The sequence below is a fragment of the Protopterus annectens genome, chromosome 12.part0 (assembly GCF_019279795.1).
Source record: "Protopterus annectens isolate FY-2018-M chromosome 12.part0, PAN1.0, whole genome shotgun sequence".
NCBI classification, from domain to species: Eukaryota; Metazoa; Chordata; order Ceratodontiformes; family Protopteridae; genus Protopterus; species Protopterus annectens.
In genome coordinates this window covers 577,894,422-577,920,810 of record NC_056746.1, presented here as the reverse complement: position 1 = coordinate 577,920,810, position 26,389 = coordinate 577,894,422, and the positions used below count along the sequence as shown (strand labels likewise).

Here is a 26,389-nt window from a genome sequence, read left to right as displayed (position 1 = left end):
CTGCACATGAGAATACTACAGTGGCTCCTTTCTGCACAATGGTCGATCTTAAATCACCCACTCGACCACATGATACGTCTTCAAACCGTTGCAAGAAACAAATGCTATGGTGGATGAAGTCACAATCGAATCATTGGTGTCGACCATTCTGTCTCCCACAGCCCATGGCCATGGTGACCACAGATGCTTCCCTGTTAGGGTGGGGGGGGGCATTTCTAGGGAAAGACAGTCCAAGGCACCTGGTCCCCCATGGAGGCCAATTTGCACATAAATGTCCTGGAACTGAGGGCAGTTCTCTTAGAGTTGCAAGCATTCCATACATCCCTACCTTCTGGGACCATTGCAATTCAGTTGGACAACATGTCAGTCATCTGGTATATCAACAAGCAAGGCAAGACCAGGTCTTACTCTCTGTGTTGGGAAGCTATGAGGATTTGGCACTGGGCGATAGCTTCCAACCACTTTCTTATAGCAACACACATTCCCAGGAGTTCCAACCTTATTGCGGACAATCTGAGCAGGAACATCCTGATGCCTCATGAGTGGTCCCTCAATCCTGTAATAGCAGACTGGATTTTCCGCTGTTGGGGAAAGCCTTGCTGCAATCTGTTTGCTTCCCCCCTAAACAACAAATGCAGAAGCTACTTTGCCCTGATCCCCCCTCAGGGGGAACAGCCGAGGGAAGCTCTAATGCACAATTGGCCACCTGGTCTACTGTGTGTCTTTCCTCCATTTCCCTGCATCCAGACATTCCTCCAGAAAACGCAAAGGTTGAGAAGCAAAGTGATCCTCATTGCCTCTTACTGGCCCCATCAAGTCTGGTTCCCATTCCTATGGTCTCATCTGATTCACAGCCCATGGATCCTGGATCATTTCCAAGGTCTGTTATCTCATCCTCAGGGACTGATTCATCCCAATCTCCACAGCCTCAAGCTCACAGCTTGGTTCCTCCACTTCCAGTGATTGCCAGGCTGCCTGACATCTCATCCCCTGTTCATGAAATTCTTCTGGCTTCACACCAGGAAAGTTTATTCTAGTAAATGGACTAGGTTCTCTATTTGGGCCAAAGATCAGAACTTAGATCCTTTCTCTATGCCTATTCAAAAGATCCTACAATACCTGACGACTCTTTTCCATGCAAGAGTCTCAGCATCGACAATCACTGTACATTTAGCAGCTATCGCCAATTTTCATAATGAATTTGATAATTCTTCAGTTATGTCACACCACCTGTGCAAGACCTTTTTGAAAGGAGTATTAGACATTAGATCTCCGGTCAAGCCCCCCACAGAACCCTGGGACTTGACCTTGGTGCTTCAATCTCTCACAGACCCTCCTTTTGAGCCTTTTGATTCATGTGATATAAAGTTTTTGTCATGGAAGACCATACTTCTAGTAGCACTTACTTCAGCGAGAAGAGTATCTGAGCTGCAGGCCTTGAGTATCAAGAGACCTTACTTGAACTTCCACAGGGATAGGGTGTCCCTTCATACTGGCCCTTCTTTCTTGCCCAAGGTCATTTCTGGATTTTCCATTAACCAATATATTGACCTGCTGGTTTTCTTCCCTCAACATTCTAACAGAGGGGAGTACCTTTTACAGACTCTTGATGTGCAACGGCAGCTTCATTGTTATTTGGACAGGACTAAATCTATCAGGAAAACAGATCAATTGTTTGTGGCCTTTGCAGGACCCAGATTGGGTAAACCTGTCTCCAAAGTGACTTTATCCTGCTGGCTTAGAAATGTCATTACCTTTAACTACCAACAGAATAAGCTATCCTTACCATCCAGAATAAAGGCTCATTCTACCAGATCAATGGCTACTTCTGTCGCTTTTCATTCCAGAGCCTCTATGGATGATATCTGCGCAGCAGCCACTTGGGCAAGACCTCATACCTTTATCTCTCATTACAAATTGGATTTGGCCTCCAGGGGGTGAGCATCTTTTGGTTCTATGGTACTCAGGAATATCCTTCCTTAGGGCCACACAGGACTCAAGTAGCTGGGGACTCGGTCCTAACAGTAAGGAATGAATAAAGATTTACAACATCAGTTAAAGAAGTTATGTCTTACCATAATGTTCCATCTGTGTTATAGATCTTTATTTATTCATTACTTCCCACTCTCCTTCCTCCTGCCTGGACTCCTTGTTAGGGTATTTGCTCAGACAGAGCCCCCTACTGTTTTTCTCTTACTATCTCTGTTATATAGGGGTGGGCAAACTCGATCTGGAATAACTATGAGAGGGGCATTATGGGTAGGTCTTAGCTAAGAGTTTTTGGCTGGCGTGAGCTTGGAAACGGCCATGTCAGTTCCGAGGATGGAACCAAAGTCCTAACAGTAATGAATGAATAAAGATCTACAACACAGATGGAACGTTATGGTAAGGCATAACTTCTTTTTTTTTCCTGCACAGCACACTACACAGTACAGTTTCCTGACCTCACTTTAATTGTATCACAAAGTCTGCTTATTTACAGTAACAAATGCAAAGTGTAACTGTCAGGTACTTCCAAACAGTAAAATAACATTCAATGCCAATGAGAGAGAAAACTAACATTAAACTCTACAGGAAACATAACTTGTAACCATTTAAAACCTTGTGGCATAAAACATACAAGCAAATAACTGTCAGAGAGACCCAATTTATGTCAAAAGCTGGTAAGCAGCTTTTAGTTCACACAGGTACCAATATGTATTCTGAAACAATCAGAAGTTATAAATATTAAAAAAAAACTAAATATATACTAAATCATAGATATGCCCTGTTATCCCATGTATCCAAAACAGCTTTTATAAATAATCTAAGCAGTGACTATGCCAGTGTAATAACTCAGAAGAACATTTATTATTTGAAATAAAGCATGTCATATTCAGGTCATAAAAGCAAAGATAGCTTACTGATCAATACCATTCAATAAACCAGTAATATTATACTAATATACTAAAAGCATAAACAGCTATTTAATTTGTATATGAACAAAAAAAGTATAGAAGGAAAAAGCAAAAAGAGAAAGAAAAGCAATAAGAAAAATATTGTCATGACATACCTTACTTGAAGATTTAGCAAGTATAAAACAAATTAAAGTCCAGTTGCAGTAGATGCTTTGAGAGATTTAGTGGGAACAGCAATCTCTGACTCCGTTTTTTGTTTTTTTCTTTTTAACATCAGTCCAAGAAGATTTATCAGTAACTCTCTTCAGAGATGCAGATGCCCATTCCATATCTTCAGGTAAGGAAATAATGTTATTGTTTTTAATAAAGGCAGTGGCTTCCTCTAGGGCATTAAATGATCTCATTTCATTCTGATATATCATTTTATTCTGGCAGGAAAGACAAGCATAGTTTTGACGTTATTCTGTTTTAACAGTTTTATTAATGGCCAAGCTTTTTTCCTCTGTTCCAAAACCCTGGTAGAATAGTCATTATCAAACCTAATTGGGTTTTGATTAAGTTGTAATGGATGGTTCCTCCAGGCAGATTTTAGGATCAACTCCTTGTCCAAATAAAATAGAAACTTTATGACTATTGATCTGGGAGGAGTAGAGGAGGATGTTGACACTGGCCTTCCTAAAGCTCTATGAGCCCTTTCAATACCAAAGGACAGATCCTCCTTTAAATCTAAGATCTCTGGAATCCAGGTATTCAGGAAAGAAATGATATCTTCTTCTTCAGCTCTCTCAGGGATGCCAAAAAATCATTATATTTGACCTTCTCTCCCTATTTTCCAGGTCATCCACTTTATTGAGAAGCCAAATGTTTTGTTTGATGAGAAATTCTTTCTGGCTTTCTTCTTCCTTCAGTCTTCCATCAAGATCATTCAGGGATGCTTCTAAGTGTGTCATTCCGAATTGATGCTGCTGTATAAGTTCCCTGAGAGAATCTGATTGTTTCTGACAATTTTCCTTCATTTTTTTTTAAATTCTCCTTAAAATCATCCATTTTTAGTGAGAGTTCTTGTATAGCAGATGTCACAAGCTACATTTCTTTTTTTAAAGCCATGTCAAAATGAGAAGTCTTCGAAGTGCTCATCTCCACAAATGACATATTCTTCTTTATAATTTGACAGGAAAAAACTTTCCTAAGTTCACCAAAGTTACTAATAATATAGTTTATACTTTCATCTAGCGATTCTAAGTATTTTTGCTGAAATAAAATAAGTTTTTTTATATTAGTTTCATGGAGCTCTGAAAAACTGCTGCTATCAGTTGGCCATCTTGGCTGCACCCCCCCCCCCCACACACACACACACATACTTTTTTTTAATCTCTTTCTTATGCCTAGACAGTAAAACCTGCCTCATAATCTTGCCTCAGTTTTGCCAGCTCCTGGGTGATTTCCTAATGAGTGACTATAAACTAGCTTACTGAGTACTGTTCTAAAAGGTTTTGGTAATTTCTTCCCTGCCTTTGCTTAAAAAGGTCATATAAGGTTCTAAAAAGTCATTTGTTCACTCAAAATAGAGGAAAATACTAACGAGAACATCTTGTTCACTATCCTCTCCTGCAACCTTGGCTACATTTTCTGCTGCCCTATTTAACCCCCCCCCCCATTCCACCTTAGTAATGCACACTAACCCTAATCCTTACCCTACTTCTAACCTCACCACTGCACATTACTTTAGAAAAACCCTTCTTGTAACATTACAGCTACACAAGACTGCTTGGACACACACCACATAAAAAAACACATGTACAACACTAAGTCTAACCCCTTACTTCACCCAATGTTAACCATAACCCACAAACACACCTAAAACCTATCCATTTACTTAACCCTAACTCTAACCTTAACCCATAAACACACACATACCCCTTACCTTCCTCGAACCCTAACACACAAACACTTGCACACATATTCTCACTCCTAACACCAACTGCTTTACCTATGCTGGAAACATGAGCTGCAAAACAAAATGAACTGTTGGTAAAATCAACTGTTGGTGACATGATATTACAGTTCATGTTGTCAACAAAATGAACTGCCAACAAAGAAAACTGCTGCCATGTATACAGAGACTGGAAGATTAAAGTGGTTAAGACCACCCATCTTTATGAAAATAATGTATTTTATCATATATTAATTTAAAGAAGACAGGTTCTTCCAAGCAAAACAAAGTCTTATTGCCTAGTTGTTTAACTGGATCTTACTCTGCTGCTGAAGCCAAGACCACCTGGGCTAGTGACTCTTGCTTGATTTTTCTTAATATTAATTATACTAATACAGCATTCACTGTTTCAAGCTGAAGTTAGTGACCTTGTTTTGAGTTTAAATCATTGGTTAGTTTTGTTTGTTTTTTGTTTGTTTTGTTTTTAATTATTATTTTTCATTTATTGATTGATTTGTTTTTCTAGTGTCAGAAGAGAAAACTAGACTAATTTTAGGCTTGTGCCTGCTACTGAGGTGTTATTGGTTGGAGTACTCTAGTGAGCTTTTTCTTACTGTTTTCCATTATTATAAATAAGACCCCAGACTGTGACCAGTTCAAACAAGATCTAATTCTTCTAATGAATCCAAGAGCACCTCAGCTAAGTGACATTTGCTGGAAAAAAAATACTGATTATGCTAATACAGCCTACACTATTTCTAACTCATTTTAGTGACCTTGCTTTTAATTTAATTTCCACTGGTGGCAAAAATGAAGACTAGAGTTTTTTACATTTGTCCTTACCTGTTGAAGAAAATTATAGTATGTTGGCATTGGTTGGTGTACTGTATTGAGCTTTTTTTTTTCTTGTTGTTTTGCATTATTATAAATAGGGCTCCAGATTTTGATCTGTTTAGGTCATACCTGACTCTACTTCTGAAGATAAGACCACTTGGTCTAAGTGACTTTGCTTGATTTTTCTTAACATTGAGTATATTAATACAGTCTGGACTGTTTCTAGCTCATATTATTGTACTTGCTTTGAACTGGCAGAAGAGAAAAATATATTTTGTTTTAGCCTCATGCTTGCTATTGAGGCAAACTATAGTGTTTTGCTGTTGGTTGGTACACTCTATTGATTTTTTTTTCTTGCTGTTTTCCATTGTTAGTACACTGCCACACTTAGTGCTGTATAACCTCGACATGTACTGTACAGACACAGGTGTCTGGATCTACAACTACACTCATTTCTCCTCCTTCTCAAATACCGTGTTTAGTCATTGTTTAGGCATTACTAGTTGAACTTATGAGTAACTCACATTGTGCACTTGGATTACTGTGTATTCCTTAAGGCAGCCTGCAGCTGTGCAGTGATTCACAGTGTGCACTTGGATTACTGTGTAGTCCTCCAGGCTGCCTGTAGATGTACAATGACTCACAGTGTGCACTTGGATTACTGTGTAGTCTTCCAGGCAGCCTGTAGCTGTGCAATGACTCACACTGTGCACTTGGATTACTGTGTAGTCCTCCAGGCTGCCTGTAGCTGTATAATGACTCACAGTGTGCACTTGGATTACTGTCCTCCAGGCAGCCTGTAGCTGTGCAATGACTCACAGTGTGCACTTGGATTACTGTGTAGTCCTCCAGGCTGCCTGTAGCTGTGCAATGACTTACAGTGTGCACTTGGATTACTGTGTAGTCTTCCAGGCAGCCTGTAGATGTGCAATGACTCACAGTATGCACTTGGATTACTGCGTAGTCCTCCAGGCAGCCTGTAGCTGTGCAATGACTTGCAGTGTGCACTTGGATTACTGTGTAGTCCTCCAGGCTGCCTGTAGCTGCTCCACACTGCCCATAGTTTTACAATTGCCATCTTAGCCAATAAGCACCAATTGTTTACAAAGTGCAGCACAAGCTATGATTGCTCCATAAATCTGATCTTCTTTAATTATTTACTTCTTACTTGTTAATATTAGTTTAGAATATTTTCCTCCTTAAATCTTTAAATCAACTCATTTAGTGACATAGAGTTATTCTGTATTAGTCTGTATATCTCCATAAGATTGCCCACTTAGTTTCATCCTTTCATAAATTAGTGCATATGACTAAAGAAATGAGAGAAGGGAGGGTGTCTATGACTAGAGATGTGATGGACTCAGAGTGGCAGGCAAACTACAGTGGACGTGGTAAAAGTTATTGTACTTCTTGCTGTCTGAAGAAGATCACTATCTTACAGTTCATAGCAGCACTTGTGGAGGATTAACTTTAGTTCAAAAATTTAATATCATGGTGAGTTTCACCACAATGTGTTGGACTGTGTGAGCTGGTGGAGTGCTTTTTGGGGATTGTTCCCCTTTGCTCCGCTGACATGCATCCATGGAAATAGTATATCTAATTTAAGGGGGATAGGGCAGAGCTCACCCATGGTGCTCAGAGGGGCTCACCCTCACAAAAAAAAAAAAAAGTTTCTGTTTTTTTAGGGTTTTTGACTCACTTTTTTTTTCATTAATTCACCCTCCAGAGATTAGTGAGTCAAACAAGCACACTTTGAATACTCATAGGTAAACCAGGGAGATAGCATGGTGATCTCCAACAACCCATGAGAAATATCTTTGTGCAATAGGTGTTAATACTTCAGTTAAAAGTCTTTGGGTGAGACCAATGAAAGGCTTCCTAAGAAATGCATCCATTTTCATCAGTTCTCTTGAAGCTACTAGATGGTGTGAAGAGAGCTAAAACAAGAAGTTACAAAGTGAGAGATGTGACGATTGTCTTGTAGTATCCTTTTATAATTCTGTACTGAAAGTCTATGTTGTAGTTAATAGTTCAAAAGTATTTGAATGATCTGAGTATTGCACAGTAAAGTGTTCTAGGTTTGTGATTCACTGCCACAGAATGGTAGAACAATACAGGCTGGAAGAGTGAATTCTTACATCATGACTATAGTATGTATATTTCTAACTAATAAAAAGTAAACTTATTTGAAGTGGAACTAATTATACTAATTGGAACTTTATTTTTTTCTCTTAATAGCTGTCAGATAAATATGGTACAGTATATACATTTCACATGGGTATGCAAAAAGTTGTTGTGCTGACTGGTTATGATACAGTGAAGGATGCTCTTATAAACCATGCAGAAGAGTTTGGAAACCGAGGACATTTACCAATTTTTGAAAATGCAAACAACGACCATGGTAAGTTTTGTCTTCTGCATTGAATAAGTTATGATGCTTCTGACTGAACAATCAAAATGCTGTAGCACAAGCTTCCTTATCTAGTGTGTCTTGAGCTGAAAAGAAACATTATGAGCTAGATTGCTGTAATAAAGACATATGTTTCATCAACAAAGATGTGTGCAAGAATGTAAATGCTATGCATTACAGGCCATGTATATAGATGCATGTCACACTAATCATGTTGTAGCAGAAAGCTCAAGCATGTAGATATGTACAGAAATGCATGTCTTGCATTGTGTAGGACATTCGTGTTAATATGTGTAGGATTGTAAGGGCTATGCATTGTAATATATACAGAAGTGCAGTGAAGCACTATACAGACTTGCCATGGGGATGTATACAGGAGAGCACATGATGCACTGTATGAGCCATGCATAGGGTAGTGGAGGAGCACATATCTAGTACTGTACAGGACATGAATAGGGATGTGTGTCGAAGTACATATGTTGTACTGTATATGACATGAATGGGGTAGTTGTATGAGTGCATACACTACTGTACTGAAAAGAAAATGAATGAAGTGTATTGGGCTGCACACTCTGTAATATACAGGACATGACTTGGGACATGTGCAGGACTGCACATACTATGCTGTTCAGGACATAAGTTGGTAATGCACAAATTGTACTGTACAGAACATGAAAGAGAAATAGTACAGATGTACTCAAACACTGTACTGTACAGCACATGTACAGAAGTGCAAATACTGTATTATACAGTATGTGAATGGAGATGTGTACAGGAGTGTATACACTGTACTGTACAGGACATAATGGGGATGGGTACAGGAATGCACATGTATTGTGCAGAAGACGAATGAAGACATGTACAGAAGTGTACACAGTATACTATACTGTACAGGACATGAATAGCAATGTGAACATGAGTACACACACTGTACATACCTCTTAACTTGCAGACTTCAAAAATCTGGACAAAGGCACTTGAAAAGTAGGTACATCAGGCAAAAAATACAGACAACTAATTTGCATGAAATATGCATACCAACCACCATAGCTCCTCCTACCTCTGTTAGGATTGTGGGATACCACCACTCTAAAAAACATACATAAAAAAACAGAACATGCAAAACTGCATTAGATTTTGGATACGTGTTATATATAATAACCAACTGTTACATTTCTGAAACAGAAAGCAAATGTAATTAGTAAACAAATACCAAAGGCATTGGTGTGCATATAAATCATAATCACACTAGCCAATGTGCTACCCCAATAAAGAATGGCATTCCAAAACAGATTTCTCAATTCCCTTGCTCTCCCACAAAAAAAACTGCTTTCTGCTTAGTCACCCATGTGCCACCATAATAGAACCCCTATCAGTTCTTTATAAGCAAGCTGATTGCAAGCAAATTCATCTACAGTGCATCACAGAAAATAGCCAAAGTAAGCCACAAGAAATAATGTCATTGAATTCAATATTCATAAACTCTACATTGTAGAAGTAGTTTGATCTAGGTACCTAATAATATGACTAAAGCCAAAGAGAAATAAAGCAAAGCATGCATTTGAAAGCCCCCACACTCCTTTTTTGATATTGTTTTTATGGCATTGCAAAAGCAATGCACACTTCACCAGTCATTTTATTAACATAAAGTTACATGAAAATGCCCTTCATTAGGCCTCATGGACTGCTATGCAATGCTGTAAATACATTGTGAATAATTAGCACAAATCCATCTCAGAGACTGGCTACTATGTCTTACAGTTATGAATAAATAACCATATAATTCTCACCTGGAACATTCAAGATACAAGAGTTGAAAAGGTTCTTCCTGGCATTCTCTTCATATTTGCATTGTATTGGTATTGGTCAGAGTTCGACTATATACATGAGTCAAAAGCACAAATAAAAATGAGTACCTTCAACTTTCTGAAGTAAAAATCATCCTTTGTTCCCCCCATGACTCCCAACAAAATTATTTACTGAGATAAGAATGTCGGCTCCCCATATATACTGTAATTTGACTCACACAACAGTTCCCTGTTGCATACAATATAAGCTAAATGACACTAATTATACACAAGCACACATATACACGTTTTAAAATAGTATCTGATATTGCTTCCATCCTATTATTAAACAAGCACCAACACACTGACAGAGATTGGGAGTTAATTAAGTTATTAAACCAATAAGGAAATCATAGATTCAGATATTGAGATTATTGATTTCAAAAGGCCACATTTACTAAGTAATTAACATTTTTCTGCTCATCTTTTTTACAAGCTTCCTTTTCACCATCCTTAACTCATCTAACCACAATGCTATAATGATCAATTATAACAGTAGGGAAAAAATCAAACTTCTCAGCAAAGCATATAAAGCTTCCAAAACATTTAAATTATTTTCTGTGTAGTTAACAGTTTTCCAAAATATCTAATCTAGTTAATCTGTTTTGCCTCCTATACTATTCAAAATACCTTTCAAGTGCATACTATACTACAGCTTGCAATTTTTATTTTAGTCGGGCTTGCTTGTTTAGTATGTTTAGAATTATAAATGTTAAAGTTTGTTTGGTCAGTCTTGACCATCAGCCAGTTATATTCACCTATTTTGTCCAATGAGAGTCTGCTGTATGCAGAGCTTTGTTCTCTGTCTAGAACAAGTTTTTTTCTCTGTGTTTTTCTCCTCCTTTTTCACAGTTTTCTTTTTTCAGTTTGAGTGCATGTTAATTGAATTGATCAGTAATCTGATTGGTGTTTTATAGTTTCTTATTTTCATATGCTTTTCTGGGTTTTTAACATGTGATTTAGATGTGAATTTTGATAGGTTCCTTTTTACTATAAATACTGTGATTAAGACTCGAATGTTTGGTCCGAAGAAGCGATGTTGTTTTACCACAAATGTGTTCACCATTTTTGATAATAAATATTATTCACAGTACCCAGTCGTGGTAGTTTGGAGTATCTTTCTTCATGTATTCGCTCCTGTTTTACTCCATGCTTTGTTTCTTTTTCTTGACTAGTTATACTGTTGCTTGAATGAAAATTAAATTGCCCCCCCCCAAGGCCTTATTGAAACTAAAACGTGTGACATGGGGACCAACTTAATATATTTTCATTTATTACAGAAGTCACATGTATAAGCATCACATTCCCTTTATGTGACATTTGAATAATACTGCTCATTTTCCCCTAATAAAACTTTTAAGTTAGAAGGTATGTTATGTAAAAAAAATAGTGTTTTTTCACTTACTACTTAAAGACCACATTGATTCTTTGTTCATTACCTTCTAATTGGGGGCCATTAGGTCCTGATTTTATTTGTAGAGCTCTCCGAGAAAAGTGTCATTGTCTGACATCAGCCTATACACTCTAACAGTACAACTTTTAATCACATTTAACATAATTTTATTCATGTGACAATTTGTTACATAAAAGTAGGATTTTGCAAATATAGGTTTTCCATAAATATTTGACTAACACAATTACTAACCGTGTCTTCCTGCAAATTCACATCAAAAATTTTGGCTTAAAGGATAACAATTTAGTTGCCTGATTACTATATTTGATAAATTTCTGAATTCATTTGGCATTTTCAGGTGTTAAAATACTCATACATTTGTTCTGTCAAATATTCAAACACAGTTTATTGACTATGTAAACCTTTGACCCAATACACTTCAGCAGAACTAGCAATTGCAAGTGCAAGTTAAACATCCCTGCATTTGTAATTATCAAAAAAAAAAGAAAAACATTTTCAAAAAAGAAAAAGAAAATCAAAAAGAGCACATGCAGAAACGAGGCCTACTTATGTATACAAACTCAGCGGTCTCACTACTACTATGAAAGGGTAATCTGCCCAATACAGAAAAGCTGTTTCTGTGTGCTATTTAACCAAAGCAGTAAGCAACAAAAAGGTGAAATTCACTGTCAAAGAATTGATTACTGGACACACTGGCTTTGCAACCACTATCTATATCTATCTATCTATGCCTTAGGAAAAACATTAAACCATACGGAAAACTGGCATTTCATGAGCATCAAAGTTTCTGGCTGTCTCCTTAAAATCAGATGAACTGTAGCCAGTCTCATTTGAAACCTCAGAGTAATCAAGCACTTATAACTTGTTTAGAAATTGATACCTCATTGAAAAGTAAAAAAAAATATTACATAGATGACCACTTTCACCATCAGATCTAACTCCATTTTTCATGACCTGCTTTATTTATATATGCTTTAACACAGTTAATTGTCAATTCACTCAAGCTAAGGTCATAAATGTATGCCATAGGCGGTTTGGCCACTCATAAGTAGGACAGGTCTCGTCTTTCATCCCTGTTCTGCATATCCACTCCTTTTGTTACCTAATACTTATAGCTTATATGCTGTATTTCCATCCTATATGGCTAGTATCTAATTGATAATGCTGCGGTGGTGGTGCAGCGCCTCACAGTAAGACATTGTCCTGTTCGATTCTCAGCTAAAGCATCTTCTGTGTGGAGACATGCGTGAATGGGCATACCTTTGTTGAAGGTTGTCCGTCAGGGCTGGCAACTCGGCATGTAAAAATCTACTGCCAATCATTAGTGGACCGGAGTTCCGCTGTGACAACCCCTAACCGGAAAAGCCGAAAGACACAACATGGCTAGTATCTAATTGATACAATCACTTTATATAACTATTGTCACTGGCTATGTAAGTAAACATATACTCACAGTTCTTTAGAATACACCACAGAGCTAGCAGTCAGCTAAGACCTCATTCAACAATGTTAACCTGGTTGGGTTGCATACATTTCAAAGATATTTTCTTAACACATTGCTTTACATGACTTCAAGCATCTAATCAAGTAAACAAAACAAATGTCATTTCTTCCTTGGGTTTGCTAAGACACAGTTAACTTCTGTGCACAAATACTGTTAGCATTCAGTCAAACAACCTTCCAATTGTTGCCTACAGCAGGTGCAAGCATGCTTGGATGCAATAGCAACCTCCTCACCAAGACATATAACTACTTGCAGCATGGAATCCGCCAGGCTCTTAATACTACTTTATTGCAGCAAACCTAATCAGCCTTCTTTACCCCAGGATGGGTGAGCTGGCATCAGCCATTAACTCCCATCCTCTCCTCTCTGGTCTCACCAGTGCCCATGTTGCTTTTTGAACATGGGTCATCTGGGAGTCATTACAGCTTTATCTCTCTGTGTCTCAGGACTAGATAGAAGCACATTAATTTTGTTCCTGACACATAGCTTGCTGGTCTTAACTTGTGAACCTACCACACACACGGTGCAGAACTGTCACAAATCTTGGTGAGGGGAAAACATCCAAGAACATTAATGCAAAATTCTTCATTTTACTAAAATCAGTGATACCCTAAACAAGCTCCTTGCATTGTTCCAAAGATGTTTTTTTCCACATAATTGGTGCTACAGACTATAACATCCAAGTCATGTGGTGTACCATTTAAAATGGCTGCCACAATATTTATACTTTTACAGAATGAACACATGAAAGCAGTTACTAATGCCTGATTAAGTCCTGTGAGTAATTTTCTTACCTCATCAATTGAGAGTCCTTTAAATATGCTTAGTACTAGTGACTTTCTCAGGAAAGCTGCTAGCATCCATCCTAACTTCATTGCATAGAGAAGCTGAACAGTTATGTCAGGTCCTCCCTCATGAGTGTTACCATCCTCCTATTGTCTCTTTCCTTGCATTGATTCCCCCTACTGCCTATCTTCGTTTTCCTTCATTTCCTCTTCTTTTCTTGGGAGAGCTCAGAGTCTGTCATCATTATCAATGTCATTTAAAGCTCTTTCATTGTTCTTCTTACATGATAGCCAAGGTTCAACAGGACCTAATGCTCCCCAGTTAGAAGGTCCATGCTCAGATTAAGAAACAAGTCTAACTGATCCCTCATTGCATGTACTACTTCTTGAAAAGAGAGCTGAAAAAACATTAGAATATAAAGGTTGTTCAGTGGGACTATCCCTTGTAACAACAGCTCTGCAAACAGACATATTCAATAACTGTTCATTATGCACTACTCTGACTTCTGAATTAGCATCCAGCCCATTCATAAAGTAATTCGGTATATCATTTTCCTGCAATAAAAAGGTTTTGTCTTGCTACATGATGTTACTAGTATTGGATGTACATCATTCCTTGAAAAAAAGCTCAGTTTGAGTACAGCTATCACATGACTTATAAGTACTGATGAGAAGCAGAGATTCAGCCTGAGAATGTTTCCAAATATTTTCCTTTTCGACAAACAGTTTAAAATTGTCACTAAGCAAAATACATTTCACAAGAAGCAAAACAAATTACATCTGTTCTGTTTTATTTATTTATTCTGTCACTCAATTTCATTTCTTTACATTTGCTCTTAGAGTTTTTTTACTATTGCTGATATAATCATACAAAAATACATACATACATGACTACTTTGCTTTTGCTATAATTAAAATGTCTGTTAGAATTTTTCAATGGGTTTTCCAAGGTATACTATGCCACACAATACCGTGCTGTGCTTTCCCACTATATGGTACAACTGAATGGGTTAAACTACCCTACTATACTGTACTAATGAAAGGATTATAGTCTGACAGGGTGACTTTTTTGTCTCTGTCTCCCCTCCTTAGAGCCTGACCATCTGCCCTTGCACACATCAATGGATCATCTCATTTTCCAGTCCTGTGTACAGAAATGAGCAGTGCAGGCAAGTGCTGAGAATCATAAGGCCATTATCTGTGGTTAGCTGGGGTTTCCTTATGCCTTAATTTCTTCCTATAGTGGTTAGCAACCTCTCTGCAATGACAGAGTCTGCAGTGCTGGATATTCGGTACATGTATGCACCCATCAAACCCCAGTCACACTGTTGTGCACCGCATGATAGGCCTAGAGTGGTTATCGGTTGGAAGTTTCTACTGCAGTGCCACCAAGCCACCACTAGATGATGCTAATATAATGGGCATAGCCACTTTTTCCACCCTCCCCACCCCCTGATAAGTCAGGTAACATTTAATGCTCACCTTCATCATTCCCTACCAACCACCTCTTGTACCTGGCTTCCTAGTCAAAATGTAGGTCACCACAGGCACAGTCCAGGCTTCATCTTTCAGAACCAAAGTGTAAGAAAACATATTTAACATCCTCATTCCACATATGGAAAAAGTCACCTATAGGAATTGTGGCATGCTATTAAGTAGGCCATATTTCCCCTGTGGGTAAAAAGTCCATGCTGGGTGTTTTTTTTTTCCAAAATAACAACAGTTAAACATGATTTTTGCACATACTCCCCCGGATTTACTAATCTTCTGTGCAGGACTAGTCTAGTCCTGTACGTAAGTGGCAGTTTAGGAGGCGGACGGCAGCGCGCCATGCATATTAATGAAGGTGCGCTGCCTGAACTCCTAATCCTACACAGAGTGTGAACGAGTGCAGGGGGTGTGACTGAGAGCAGAGTTCTCAGAAAAAACATGCCCCTGCAAAGTAGAACAGCAGGAAGTGTGAATAAATGAGCAAGACTGCTCATAGGTGTCCACATATCCCCACCAACAGTCCCCCATGTGTACAACAGCAACAGGACATAAATATAAACAGAAGAAACACCGTGATTTTTTTTTTTAATTCCGAGTACAGCTTACAGTAGGTGCGCAGGTGTGCCCATCACTTAACTATGGTTAAAGCAGCTTAAAAGGCTGAAGAGGATAACAAGTAAGATATATGCAAATGAAGCAGTGCAGCAATAGTGTAGTAGTCAGAGCATCCGCCTAACAAGCAGGCATTCCCAGTACGAGTCCCACTGCAGCACATACCATTTTCCATGTGAAATCTGTATATGAACATTTTTTTTGCTGTATAACCTACTAAATAACATTTAAATGTGAACTGAAGTACTGCATGAAATGCACATGTGAAGTGTCAGTGTCATAATGAATAAGGCACTAGTAAGCAGGTTTAAGCACAAATAAGCAGTAGTAAGCATATATAAGCACTAGTAAGCATGTTTAAGTGCATTTGCGTAGGGGTAAGCATTGCCTACACAGATTAAGCAAAGTAGAAGCTAAGAGAGTGTAAGAAACTGTAACCAGAGGTTAGCATTGCTTAGCTCCACACAAACCCACACACACCCGTACAACTGCTTTAAAGTGCCTAAATCACTCTGTACCCAACAGCCTGTGCTCTGCCCAACAACAAAACAAACAGCTACTGCAAGGCTCAAACTCAGGACCCTGTACACCACAGTCGTTAACCACTAAGTCATCATAGCAATACATATAAATGAGGTATCAGCAAACTAATCCTCCACAAGAAAATCAAACCAAACATGTGAACTGAATCTATGTACAGTGTGATGTTGTATAACCTGCCACAGAACATACTGTACATGTGAACTGGAGTACTGCAGTAAACATATATTTGAGGTGTGATTGTAATAAAGTGTAGAAGTCCCCAGGTCCCCATACAGTGTATGTACACATGAATCATGGATACCAGACACATATATAACCTGTAATGAAGAATAAATCACTTTCAAAAGGCAAATATAGTGCTAATTAACTATTAAGCAATGCTAAGCACAGCACAGCTCAACTTAGTAAGTGTAAGCAATGTGTAGGGGAGCCAATTCAATCTGCCTAGTGGTATACCTCTTTAAGCACTGCCAACCTTATGTAAGCAGGTATGCCCATAGCTCAGCCTTTTCAAAACCGGCCAATCACAGGAAAGTGTGGGAAATTGGCCGTATTTAAACCTCACAGGTGGTAATACTTCTCATAACTGGTTGTAGCTTCCTACTGCAGGCAGAATAGCTGGTGTGGGTGAATGAAGGCACTCAATTTAGAGTGCAGCGCTGGGGCATCCAGGAGTCAAAATTCATGGTATGGCTCCTGGTAAAACACCATGAGCAGAGACTACTGCAGGGCCAGTACCAGGGCTCACAGTATAAAATGGAGGCCTGGGACAGTCTTGCCCATGATCTCACCAGTGCCACAGGTATCCCCCGGACTGGTGAGAAGGTCAGGCACCACCATGCTGACCTGAAGTGGCAAAGGGGGGATGTACTGGAACAGTGGATCCAGGAGTCTCAGCAGATGCCTAATGCCCCAGTACTAAGTACTCATTCTAAGTAGTTAATAATTGCCTAGCTTGTGTATACTATGGACAGGTATGGCTAAATAACACTGTATTTCTCTGACAGCTGCAGATGAGCAGGCTGCGAACCAGCAAGCCCATGATGCTAGGTTGCAAAGGCTGCATCGTGAGGCAGGTTAGTATTTGTCTGCATGTACTGTCATAACAAATAAATATAAGAGCCTTAGAAAGTGTCGTACCAGTAGAAATAAATGTGTAATATTCTGTGAATAAAGGTATAACCCCTGGTGTGCTTCTGTTTACTCTACTTTCATATGTAGTTGAACTGTTGCATACTATAAATAGTATTGTTGTATTAAGCAGTGTTACCCACACGGTGGTATGCAGATAAAATGTGCATGAAGTTCTGTATAACAATGTTGGAGGTGCCAAGAGGTCAAGTCATATTGTACAAGTGAGGGAGACTTAGATAGAAAACAGTAGAAAATTTCACATTGATTCCCTGATGGCACAGTATACTGTGATGTTAACTATAATTTTGTTGTTATCACACAGCAGGGGTTTGAATCCCAGGAGTGCTAGTAAGTTGTATGCATAATCATACCCTACAACTGTACAGATTTTGTTACAATGTTCAGACAGAAAGCTGTATGCATAAGTACACCCAACAACTGTACAGAATTTGTTAGAATGTTCAGATAGTACGTTGTATGCATATTCATACCGTACAACTGTTCCACTCTGTCCAACATGTCCAGATAAATGGCCCACATCACCAGCCTGGTATCCCGTTCCCCGGAAAAATTAGTGTGAAGATCCAAGAAATGTACTGATAGTCAAATGTATACATAGTCAGAAAATGTGTATGAAAACAAACCTGTCATTCTAGCACCTCACCCAAAGTGTATGAGAGCAATTCTCAACATATGTTGCATTAACACCTGCATCTTGTCACTCCTGTATGTAGGACACAGTTCACATATATAATAATCTATAAACATACCAGTGTACAATGTAAGGCCATTGGGTAGTGTAATAATACATGTAAGGGACAGATCACTGCAGTGACTAAGAATGTTGTGAAAACTACAAGGATATATTAGTTGTTAATTGAACTTCCTCTCTCACCCCTACCATATATGCAAAAATAACCCATGGACACACCTCAATCGGTATGTGTGCACTCCTAACTTTTGTTGGGACATATCCCAATGGTTTATAAATATTCACATTTGTTTCTATGCATGTGCCATGTTAAAATATACCCATAGTGGTGGCCTGTTGCCATCAATGAAACCTGCATGCTATTGTAATGCCCACTGTTGTTCCATATATACATGAATTCTGCTTGTTCTGCAACTGTTTTAAATCTGGTGTTTTGGGTTAATGGGAATACCTATGCATGCTGTTATAACGAATCCTGAATGCTGTTGACTATTACTAACCCATATCTGTCATAAACCTGCTACAACATAGCTCATATGGGAAGGCCGGTCCCAGCGGACCCACCTGTCCCACCTCAGCTGGCCATGGCAGTGGGCACCAGCATGTCTGGAGCCCAGCCTGGGACCTCCTCCTCCGTTGGCTCTGCGCCACCTTTGGGTGGAGCCGCTGCAGGGGATGGGGCTCACCCTCCAGTGAGCATGCGAGGAAGTGCCTAGGGAGCTCAATCTGGAGTTTCAAGACCAGCTATGCCAGCTTGAGGGCTGAGTGGCGCAATTAGAGGGTGAGCCTGCCCTTCCTACACAGCCCTCAGCACAGCCACCTTTGGGGCCGTGAAGGTGCAGTGGTGACTGCACATGGGTGAGGACCTCAGTCTCACTGTTTCCATTTGGGGGCTCATGGGCTTGCGACTTCCAAACACCCCTCCCCATCCAAGGTGTTTACCCCCCACATGTGTCATATACCGCCCCTGTATGCATCTTGTTTGTCTTATCTGTCAACCTTCCCAAACTACCTCCACAAATATACTTACTACCCCTCCCCAACATCCCACTCTCACCTGAAAAAAAAAGGGCAATCTGGATTGGCAGTCGATTTTTATGGTATCGAGGTGCCAGCCCGATGCCCAACCTACAACAAAGGCACATCCATTCATACACGTCTTTCGAACACCACTTGACCACAGGGAGGACATGCAGACTTCGCACAGAAGGTGCTCCAGTAATCTGGTCTAACAGGCATCACAACGAAATTATGTTGTCCTCACCCCTCTCCCAGGGGTTTGAGGGTCCAAATCTACCTCCAAATTCAGTGTATATGCACAGCTGTTGCTGTAGAAGAAATGGGCAGCTATGGACCTTTCCTACACCCTTCTTGCACATGCCTAGCTATTTTCCCTACTGTCTTGCCCTCTTTGTGCCCCTTTTTCACCACTCTCCTATCAACACTTTTTTCTTTTCTTTTAAAGAAATTAGCGAGAAGGTAAGTGAGAGTAGGCACTTTTAAGCAGCAGTAAGCGGGTTTAAGCTTGTTAGCATGGGGGTAAGCTATGTCTACACAGGTTAAGCAGTTTAGAAGCTAACAGAGTATAAGAAACTGTAATTGGAGGTTAGCAGTGCTTACCTCCATGCAAACCTGCGTACAACTGCTTTAAAGTGCCTTAATCACTCCGTATCAAATGGCCGGTGTTCTGCCCAGCAACAAAATAAACTGCCTCTGCAAGGCTCAAACCCAGGACCCTGCACTCCATACACAAAGTGATTTACCACTAAACGATGGCAGATATACATAACCTGGATGTTTTCACAAACATACCATCCAGCACAATCAGTCAATAGTACATGAAATGTAGTAACATCATACCACACAACCTATTAATGCAAGAAGTCTGGACAGAGTATGCCACAATGTGGGTACAAATAGGGATATATGTCAACTACTGATCTAATACACTTAAGATGTTGTTAGTTACACAGTTCTATGTATTAGAACACATATGGAGAAGGAGATGAAGTCTGAAACACAAAAGTGTCGGCACTAGTTACTGACTTCAATGCTACGATCATCCATGTCAATTGCCAAGAGAATGAGGTACAGGCAAAATATGAGCCGAACATGCATGGACATATGGACAGAAATATATCTGTAAATGTAGACAGATAGACAGCCATATGTATATATATATATATATATATATATATATATATATATATATATATATATATATATGAATATGTATGACTCACAAATAATCATATAACATCAATTGTATATAGATAAATATGCTCATATGTATGTATATATATATATATATATATATATATATATATATATATATATATATATTGATATAGCTATATGAAATATATATGGGTACATATACATATACACAGATAAAAGGTATTAGTAGCCATACATATGTAGAAGTAGTGTGGAAGTACTGGGTGCAAAGTATATCCCTCAGCCACAAGCCTGTAACTGGCACCTGTGAAATGTGTAGTGTGGCAACCATTCCCATAAATGAGAATACTGACATTAAACATATACCCACCCACAATTCAAAGGACATGACACGGCACACAGGTATGCATACACAGAAAACCTTTATTTGTGAACTATACAATAATGTATGTCAGTACTTACACCACATACATTTTGAAATATGTAATTCGTGATGAATGCAAGGCCCACACAAAACAGTAGATGCAAGCAATGTGGATATATATACCATACTATGCTGTCCAGGCCAAGGCCTTCAATTAGTACAACAGTAAACACAGGATTTGCATTCAAGATAAGTAACAATCAACAATTACAGATGTAGTTCAGCAGCCTCTAATTACACCCTGTAGTTAAGTCCTAGGGGAAATGTAGCACTTGTGTTAATGTCACAGTATCTTGTACATAACATTGCTTAACCTAACATCTCACTATCACACTGAATGACCCTTGTCTTAACAGTTATATCCCTGAAAAGGTGTCACAGCCGAGGTTAATGGCATTGACACCCCCCATGTACAAGGACAAGGAACACTGTGTACCACACACTGACCTCTGGAATGTACAAGGGCACATATGTGTTCTCCAGCTGTTGCCCCCATATATATGGTCTTTGCCCAACAGTTGGTGTGGGAGTCCATAACATGACTGGGATGATAGCAGTAATGCTAGCAGTAAATAATGATAGGCCATTACCTAAAAAACCCTTTCTGTATCACAGCAGGACAAAGACTGGCATATACATGGAGGACAGAGGCAGGAACATAGGGCTATATTTGCATTATTGCTGTTACACACCCTGGAAATTGCTGGTTTTACAGGATTTGCAGCAGCATACCCTTATGCAGGAATACGACATTGAAATACAAATGGATGTAGCCATGTACTGATAGCACTCAACAGACAAAATGCCACTGATATATCTGGGACAATACCTGTGTGGTGCACAGACAAAAATCTAACAGCCAATCCTCTTGGTATCATATGGATAGGCCCACAGTTGAGAGCAATGCAGACAGACAACATTCCATGCAAAAGTACCATGTATACAGAAACCCTGTAAGACCAGCAAGATACAATGCACACAACAACACTACTCACTCTGTCTGTAGGTCTGTAACCTTACCCAAATGTGTATTTGGCCTGTGTCTGCAGGTTCTGCTGTAAGAGGTATTGCTACCTGCTGTCTGTAACACTGATGTCCACACACAGGAAGGATGTCATCCATACTGGAAAGTTGAGGGGACAACGATCACAGAAGTCAGCAATTTATAGTACTGGGTTGCCATGACAGTGGCTATCTGAAGTACTACACAGCAGGCTGCATGCAATTAGCAAGTGGTGGACACTGAGTGGTGCAGAGGCCATCACCTGATCATGTGCAATACCTACAAAAGTATGCTGCAATCTATTCAAACCAGCTCAATCACTCTACAGAAAAGACTGAGAGAGAGAGAGAGACAAAAAAAAAAAAAACCTTAACAACTTTAATAAAAGCAACAAAGCTCAGGGATTTGTTACAGCTGGACAAAAAAGGTATGTGAAACAGATATGTATTTACTTGCATGTAGTATATGGCATAGAATAATAGGATGTATAATGTGAAATGATTTATACGTGCCATCAGTACTTGTTCCTGTAATGATGTTCTGCTCAACAACTGCTGTGGACAATAGTGTCTGTCCCTGTGAGCAGTGGGACATACCTGCCAACTGTGCAGATCAGCAGTGAATGGCAAAGATGTGACCCATAATGTGTTCTGTACATTACTGTGGCCAATGGCTGGTGGTGGTATTAATACTGCCATGCTAGACACATGGGTGTGAGACCACACCACCTGCAGGACAGTCATGTTAAAGTGTAGCATAGCATGCCCAACTGCCATAGCAGTATAATATGCTTATCTAAAATCTGTCACCATATATACCCCCCTAATGTTAGTCTGTGTTCACATGTGACATCTGTCTTGGTTGCAGCAAGGCAGGACAGTTCAGCTGTGAAGTAAAGAGAGTTACAAGATTGTGGACTAGATGTTTGTATGCACCCAACATACATATAAATATATGTGTGATACATATTCACAGCTGTGCATGTCTACAGAACCTTGAACAGTTATACATATATATAGGTATATAAACAACACATAATGATATCTACACATATATGCATATATATATATATATATATATATATATATATATATATATATATATATATATATATACATACAGATATATATATATGTGTGTGTGTGTGTGTGTGTGTGTGTGTGTGTGTGTATATGTGTACACACACACAGATATATATATATATATATATATACATATACATACATATATATATATATGCTGACATGTATAGGTATACACACACACATATATATATATATATATATATATATATATATATATATATATATATATATATATATATATATATATATGTCATACATGTCCCCTGCCATGACATGTGTGAGAGAACATCACACATTAATACACAACATATCTACACACCAGTACATGGCTGCAAAATGGAGTGTGGAGTGTGGTGTGTAACCCATGTTGGGAACACATCGCAAGTGTGTGAGAAGTTGGGATATACATGTTGGTGAAGGGTAGTAGTCACATATTGGTATGCAGGTTTGGTTGGGTGACAAACAAGACAGCATACAGGGCTGGTATATGACACATGTGGTGGTTAAACACTGTGGAAGGGTAGTTTCATTTGGAATGTGGAGGCCATTGAGCCCCCATATGGGAACAAAGGGAACATGGTGCCCACCCATGGACAGTCACGACAGCATCTGCATGGTAATAAAGGTGCCTGGGCAATTGGCTGAGCAAGAGGAACATGCATGTCTAACCTTGTGTATATGTACTACTTGCCTCCAGGTGATATAGCACATACCCCATGTCTCTGTGGCGCTCACTATGCACCAGACCCTGGACCTAACTGTGGGTGACAGACATATTGTCTGTGTGTGCTTCATGGGGGGGCACCATCCACTGAGGTGGTTCCACATGAAGGTAATGCCGGAACAGTAAATAATGAGGTTCCATGGTGGGTTGCGGATGTGATGTGGACTGTTAACATGTCCACATTAGGCGGGAGTGGTGTTCCTGCTGGCAAATAGCCCCTACACATATTGTTGTGTCACTGTCATGGAACATATCTGGGTTGTAATAGTCTACACAATCCCAGAACGTGTCCAACAGCATGCATAGATATCCCCAATAACACAGAATGGTAGATATGTAGCAATCATATAGCAAGCATACCACATGCATATGTGGAAACATAGTGGCAGTGACAATGGCATGCAGGTGTAATACTCTGTAACAGACCAGCAACTCTAGTGTCCCCACAGGGAGCATGTCTATAAACACATAGCAGAAAGTGTTGCACAATACAATATATGTCCCAATGGTAGATAAACTGGAGACATACCACTTGCGTTGTGTGAACATTAAGTTGGAGCTGATATGGTGGTGGGAGACTGATATGTGTATTGTATTATGGTAAATGTGTCATATGAGTTACTCAGACATATTTCCATCTTTATGTCTTTCAGGGACTATGGCGCACCCCAGGAATCCAGTATACAGTGCCGCTGAGGATGACATAATACTCACCAGCATCATCCAGCACTACCAGCTACTGTTCTCAAGGACAAGCCAGGACCAGAATGAGTGCACCGCCATGTGGAACGATGTGGTCCACAGGGTGAATGAGCTGGGGATGCACAGCCATACGTATGAGCAAGTCCACCATCATTGTAGTGACCTGCTCCGCCATGTACATCTCCATGCCACTGCCATGCTGGGTGACCACCTTGCAACGGGGGGGCCATAGCATCCATTCCCCCCTCACCAGAGTGGAGGAGCTGCTCATGAGCTTGGTGGCACCTGCCTGCCCACAAGAGCTACAGACATATACAGTCATGGAGGTGGATGCTACCCACACACCAGACATGGAACATGCAGGTAAGGTTGCAGGGCATATCAGTAGACCACTGTCGTGTATGGATCTGTACAGGCAGATCATGCATATGTGAGCTGTGGAGTCTGTTGCTGTGTAGTACTGATAATCAGTTGTGCATAATCTGTAGTACTGTGGACTTCACCTGTTGTTTTACTGTAATATTGCACCCACCCTGTAGCAATGCCACAGCTGTGACCACTAAAATCAACTCTATCTCATCTCAATGTAGGTACCTCTGGGATACTAGCAAGGCAGCGGCAGGATGCCGGTGAGTATGGTTTAAGGTTATGCTTGGCAATTCACTGTGCATGTCATAGCTAAGGTGTAGGCCATGTACACATCGAACACACCTGCCCATAATGCATGCTGCACATGTTCACTAACAGAGCACACACCTCACTAAAGGGGTTACCAGCCTCAAACACACGCAATACACAGACCATCTCAGACAACTGTGGCTACACTCCAGTGCACATTGCCCAGGCACAGCTGACATCTGCCTAACATACACAGCTATGTCATACACATCGCAGTTGAACATGCTGCACATAAAGAAATCCCACTCTCTCTGCAAACACATGCTCCAGGGTCCTAAACCTCATCAACACATACACAGAACATACTGGAGGGATAGGGCCCTGTCCTGGGGAATTCCCACACTCTGGAACAGACTACCCAGACATGTCAGGCAATGCTACTCAATGGCCCACTTTACAAAAACACTTGACAACTGGATGGGAAATGGGGAATTCACCCTGGGTAGTATGTCTGTGTCGCAGCCTGACAGAGGCACAGGGGAAAAACATTATTGGGTGATGCATGGCTGGGAACTCCTGTGTCTAGGTTTATGTAGGCCCCAGGACCAATAGACTAGTACTCACCTATGAACCTATGTGTACCACAGGCAACATCAGCCAGGGCTCAATACAGATATGACCTGCGTAATGGTGGGACATTGCCAAAGATGTGTTGCAATGTGTTCTGATGTACCAGCACCATGTTGGGAAAGTCCAGGAAGTTGCAGTTATGATGCATGTGCTGCACAATCCACACCTCACTCCACCCCAGGGATGACATCTCCATCTCTGCAATGCTGGTACCACTGTACACCTGCATGTTTGCCCTGCATTGGCAGGGAATATGCCAGTACACATGGTGTTCCTAGTTTGGGATACTGCAATATGACACACATGTAGGCCACAGATGTTGAGCATTTGTAATGTAGCAGGAGATGGTGAGAATGTGTCATCCTGAAACACAACAGTGCACTGGAGGGGAGAGAAAAACCCACTGAGAATGGCTGTATCTGCACACAGTCAAGGTCATGAAGTGTGGCAGACATAACCCTGACTCCACGGCACTACTGATGGTACTGTATGACCTCCAAGGGCTGTGCATGTATTTAGCATGCAAACATGCAGGTTTGGGGAACATTTGCAGGCCTGACTGACCAACTACTGGCTCATGATGATAACCCATGCTACTATACCCCTGCCAGGTATTGTGACTGCAGTAGTACACATAGCAGTTATTGCTACACACCATCATGATATGTGTGTGCACACATATGCACCCATAAATAGTATGCATCCCCATCACCATCTGCGCAACTATCACATATGGCTTGCAATGCAATTGACTGCCTAGGTCATATGTCACATCAGGTATGTGTAGTGTTGCCATATGCAGTAATGTTGTGCCATGGCATGTCATGGAAGAGAGTGCCATGTCAATAATGGTCTCTACAATCACAATAGGTACAGTACATTGTGTCTGTGGTCAGTCTAATGGTATTC

At 40.0% G+C, this 26,389-nt stretch overlaps 1 protein-coding gene across 3 annotated transcripts in view; it reads left to right on the top strand.

Annotated features, from left to right (window-relative positions):
* Positions 1 to 26,389, top strand: part of LOC122816727 (cytochrome P450 2K1-like) — a 657,641-nt gene that overhangs the window by 17,046 nt on the left and 614,206 nt on the right. For 2 of the 3 annotated variants that reach the window (XM_044089718.1, XR_006367097.1), the window contains exon 2: positions 7,903 to 8,065. In XM_044089718.1, the coding sequence (XP_043945653.1) occupies positions 7,903 to 8,065 (163 nt within the window). Of the gene's footprint in view, positions 1 to 3,206; positions 3,235 to 7,902; positions 8,066 to 26,389 lie in introns of those variants that run through there. The other variant, XM_044089719.1, reaches the window with a different exon arrangement.